Source organism: Cyprinodon variegatus, unplaced genomic scaffold (genome assembly GCF_000732505.1).
Source record: "Cyprinodon variegatus isolate N-32 unplaced genomic scaffold, C_variegatus-1.0 Scaffold1241, whole genome shotgun sequence".
Taxonomy (NCBI): Eukaryota; Metazoa; Chordata; class Actinopteri; order Cyprinodontiformes; family Cyprinodontidae; genus Cyprinodon; species Cyprinodon variegatus.
The window spans coordinates 81,754-86,762 of record NW_015151694.1 but is presented as its reverse complement, the minus strand read 5'-3'; the positions used below and the strand labels follow the sequence as shown (position 1 = coordinate 86,762).

Below are 5,009 nucleotides of genomic sequence, written 5' to 3'. Positions count from 1 at the left end.
GTGAAGGGGAGGATTCTTGTTGTCTTCAATAAGATTTCTGCCAATACATTGAATCTGAATTTCTTTTGAGCGCGGGTGAAAAACTCAGAGCGGAAGCACTGTTGGTTTTTGGGTCGTGTAGTTTTTTTTGACTCGCATTATAGTGTAGGCTTCAAGGAAAAAAACTATTCTATTTTGTTTCATGGCATCGATCCTAGTTTTTTTTTTTAGTTACTATTGGTTTGCTCCCGCTCCCGTCTGCTCCCGTTAATGTTTAATCCTGTACCGTCCCAATCACGTGATCGTTACTAATACTGACTCCCATCCCACGGGAATCCCGTGACCCGTGGGATTCCCGAAAAAATTTCAGTCTCTAGTGTGAAGACTATAAATCTGATACGATGCAGCTATTTAAGCTCCTCGAAAATGTTAATACCCATAAAATCAGTGAAAAGTTCGGTAGTTATTCTTTTCCTGCTTTGTGAGTCAACTCTGACGGTTGCTAGGTGACAGAGAGTACGGCGGTAAAAGTCGCGGAGGGCTGGACCTGTTTGAATCCACAGCCAAAACTCTTTTGGCCTCCTTATTTTCACTGACCTTCAAGGATCTAGTCCAGATCGATCGGGTCCTTGGAGGATGCAGCCTTTGAAATTAGACACACCCCATATCTGCAACCTTATGAAGCTGTTAAACTGCCTACCAGGTGGAGGCGGTAAAGCACCTGAAGGTTCTTTACCAACGCATCATGTTTTTCAAGTAAAATCAGGTGACATTAGGTGGGCTTTCTGGGATTGAATCTTTTCCATGTGTGTGTTTTCAACTTCACTCGATTATTGCCAATTGTTTTTTAGACATTTAGAGTAACTTTCTTCCCAAAATCTCCAGACAGCTGAAAATCCAGACTTTAAAAGTCTGGATTTTCTTGCCTTTTAAAACATGCAAACTAACAGTCAGATCAGCCTTACTTGATTCTGAGTTTCTCCAGGCTATTTTCCATTTTGAATGTACAATATTCTTTAGAAAAACCTTTTTTGCATGCTATTTGTTTGTATGAGGTTGTTATCCTTATTTTGGGAATACCACATAACTCTTTGATGCAGGTCTAGTTGAATAAGTTTCAAATATTTGGGAGGTTTTTTATAAACATTCATTTAAATGTTGTGGTATCCCCCCCCTGCCCAGGTACTCCTTACATGCAGTGCAATGCCATCTGCTCAGCAGCATCACATAGGAGAAAACTATGGAGTTAACGACCAGGAATCTGCACTGAAGAACTCGACTGATTCATTGTGACAAAGAATAAAAATGCTATTGGACAAGAACTAATGGGTTGTCCAAGCTAACGATAGCATGCCCTCGCAGAAAGGTAAAGGTTGTCCAGTATCTCAGCGCTGCCAGGCAGCCTCTAAATCGGATGATGCCACGCTTGCTCAGAAGAGAGTATATTGGAGAAACAAGAAAAGAGAGCAGCGGGCTCGTCTGTCTGAAAAGAGAAGTAAGTCAACACAAGATGGCCAACAGGAACATCAAGCATACGTGTATGTTTCTCCGGGGGTTAATGCCAGGTTGTCCGACCGCTTGGCTTCGTCCTCATTAAGTAAAGATGTCTCATGTAGTTATTTATCAAAGAGTGGGAAGACGGGTGAACAAAGCCCGACAAAGCCGCCTGAAAATCAGGAGTGGAGTCAGACAATGACAGTCAGCAAGGTCTTGCAGCCAACACACAGCTCCGTCTCGGCTAGGGCAGCCGATGATGTCACAGTAAAATATCCAGGCTTGGCCAAAAGCTGTGGAAGCCAACTGAACACCAGTTTATCAGTGCCTCAAGTCAGAGTAACCCGTATAACCAGCAACTGCTCCACAAAAACAGAACCCAAGCCATGTGGATCTATGCAGAGTTCATCTGAGGCAGAAGTTAAATTGAATGTGCCCAGGGTCTCACTTATTGGTGTAACTGCAGATACAAGTCATGGGTCTTCAAATTGTCCAGTTTTTGGTGAGACAGCGGTTCAAAGAGCACACGCAACACCTCAAAGCGGAACAAAGAGTGCCTTGGTCACTAATAAAAGGGCTTCAGGTTTTGGCATGACACCAGTCTCCATGGAGTCTGAGGAGGAAAGAGCCGCCAAACGAAGAGAGCAATGGAGAATCAAAAAACGAGAACAGAGAGCAAAGCTAGCTAAAGCCAGAGAAAGGCCACAAAGCAGAGATAGGACTTTTCAAGGGCTCACGGCACAAAAGACAAGAGTTGTGGCCAACTCTGCTCTACTTACGTCTCAGTCGTACTTTGGAAGCACAGGGCCGAAGCAGACTGCTGTTCAGGTCAAAGTGCCATATACAGCTCCCAGATTGGAGGCTGACAAACTGCGCAGTAGGTTAGCTGTAACTAACCTACAAACTAATTTAAAAAAAGAACAGAGTCCACAACAGCATACAATGGAAAACACAGCCATTGCAACATTTGATGTGACCCAAGGGAAGACGTCTCCAGAATCCCAGATAAAACCAATTCATTTCCATCATCGTTCTAACATTAGCCAAGGGATTGCCTCATGTAAAATGCCTAGACAAAGGCCAGCCGAAACACACAAGAGCTTCCTGAATCAGAGAAACTTAAGAAGTAAACCTCCTTCAACAGCTGCAATGTTTAGGACCAGAGCAATGCCCAAAATGGACCCAAATGACACACCAGAGCAAATCCTAGCCAAGCGGAGAGAGTACTGGCGGAACAAGAAGCGTGAACAGCGAGCCAAGCTCTCACTGGAGAAAAAGATCCGCCTGAAGGAGAAGGACTCTTTAACGCGGCGAGTAAAGCGTTACCAGCAAATCCTTGAAGAGATGAGAAAGGCAAGAGCCCTGGTCCAGTCAACGGAGAGGGTCCCTTTGCTAGCAAACGAGGCAATCGGGGGGTTTATTGAGGAGGATGGGACTCTGACAGTAAACATACCTGAGAGTCAAGAAGAAAAGCTCCATGCCCTTTCCAAGACTTCCAACTGGGGGGGCGTTTCACCTACCAGGGTTAATCCACTCTCACTTCCAGCTCTCTCATCTCAGGGCAAACTTGGTTTTTCTCCTGCTGTTCAGACATTCAATAAAACCTCTAAACGTCTTAATGTCAAAACATGGTCGGACATTGCCATAACAGCAAATTCTGGTTCAAAGTCAAGAAAAAGTTCCCAGCAGCTCACACTGACTCATTTCCAATCTCCTCACAATGAACCCTTATCCGCTGGTTCAAAGTTTGGTGGCTGTGTCATGAAGATGAATATCTCCAACCATAAACAGTCACTTTCAGCACTGTCTGGAGGCACAAAGCTGACAGAAGAGGAAAGGACCGCTAAAAAGAGAGAGTACTGGAGGACAAAGAAACGTGAGCAGCGAGCGGCTCGGGCTTTCCGACTGAAGCAAAGTGTCTTCCAAGCAAGGAGCACTGTAGCCTTACTTAGGAGGAAGGCTCAGACCCCAGAATCCCCTAAAACTGAGCGGCTTAGCACCAATCTTGCGATCTGTGAAGAAAAAGAACATTTTCCCAACAACACTGTGCCTGACATACTTTATGCAAATGAGATAAAACAGGAGGACGAGTCTGCTCCTGCAAGCGACCTGAATTCTCTTCCAGTTCAAGCCATCTGTCCAGACATCAAACTCCCAACCACGCCACCTGCGCCTCCAGTGCCACAGCTGGAGTCGGAGCCTCAGCCATCTCTAAACGCAGATAGCCAAGCGACCACTCTGCTGGTGGTAGCCTCGATGAAAAAACTCCTGGAGGAATCCCTTAGCACAGTTTCTGAGAGTCAAACCCAAGAGGCTGGAGGGGCCTTTGAAGCAGCCAGAGATACTTCAGAGCAAGATAAAAAGCCAGTTTTATCAACAGTTTATTGTGAAAATAATGAAAAGGCTCTAGTAGCTGCTTGTGTGCCATCCAAAATGGAATCCCTACAACTGGATAGCGATATCCTGAAAGGGAAAGACTTGCCAACCCCCCCACTTAAGGATTTGTCACAAATTAGGGAGGCAGTTCAATCTCTTTCAACCTCAGGTGAGCCTCCGCATTCTTTATGCGATCAGTCATCTCAGACCTCTTCAACGCCATTCGTTAGCACGGCTTCATCACGTAGAACCCAGAGATCTCACAGCAAAAATTGGGCCGATCAAAACCACTCCTTTGATGAGCCACCAAAGCTTCACCACATCACAACTGAAGCCGTGGATCCACCGCAACTCGATCAGCAGAGTCTGTGCCACAACAGCCATGTGCCATTAGCAGAGAGGTACCGCACTACGATGAGGCACACCAGCTCAAGCAGCCTTCAGAAGAAGCGGGAATACTGGAAACTGATGAAAAGGCAGCAGAGAGCGAAGTTGAAGGCCAGGCAGAAGGAGCTTCTTTCCAGGAATACCAAGGTGAGCCAATATAGCCAATCTCTTGAGGCAGGCTGTTAGTCTTTGTTTTAAAGGGGTCATAGGGGACATTAAACATTTGGATTGGAGCGGGGTAGTTAATTGAGTTTATGTAGGATTAAAATTTTTGAAATGAGGCTCTCCTTGGCGTCCGTAGCTCAGAGACATCAGGGCGCTTAAGGGGTGATAGAATGATTCTATAGGGTATCTGGTGCTGGTTAAAAGCCCTAGAATGAAACAACAGGCTTTCTTCCTTTTATGGTACGATCATGAATATTTAGATGAGCTTGTTAAATGAGGAAGTTGTGTCCCCTAAAAAAGCCGTTGTGCCTCAAGGGCTTCCTCACGGTTCTTTTCCTGGGAGCAAGTTATTTACTACTCTTAACTCAAACTGGATAAAATCATATAAAAAAGGACTTTAAAAACAGGATTAAAAAAGTAACAGAGTTTACTCCAGATCAGGTCGTTACAGGACAGAGAAAATGCTTGGAGCTTGCACAGCTGTGGGCTCAAAGATCACGTCCGCGAGCGTCCGGCAAAGATTGAGCCCCGAACAAGGTCATCTTCTCCTTCTTATAGCTCATGAGTCTATGTGTTGCACCAGGTGGATGCTTAGTTGTCCATATCAG

General features: G+C 45.3%; 1 protein-coding gene across 1 annotated transcript in view; it reads left to right on the top strand.

Moving 5' to 3' along the window:
• Positions 1-4,590, top strand: part of LOC107102362 — a 6,511-nt gene extending 1,921 nt beyond the window's left edge. Inside the window, exon 2 of the mRNA XM_015401634.1 lies at positions 1,162-4,590. Within this exon, the coding sequence (XP_015257120.1) occupies positions 1,330-4,422 (3,093 nt within the window). The 5' untranslated portion in view covers positions 1,162-1,329 and the 3' untranslated portion in view covers positions 4,423-4,590. The remainder of the gene's footprint in view (positions 1-1,161) is intronic.
• Positions 4,591-5,009: the final 419 nt, after the last annotated feature.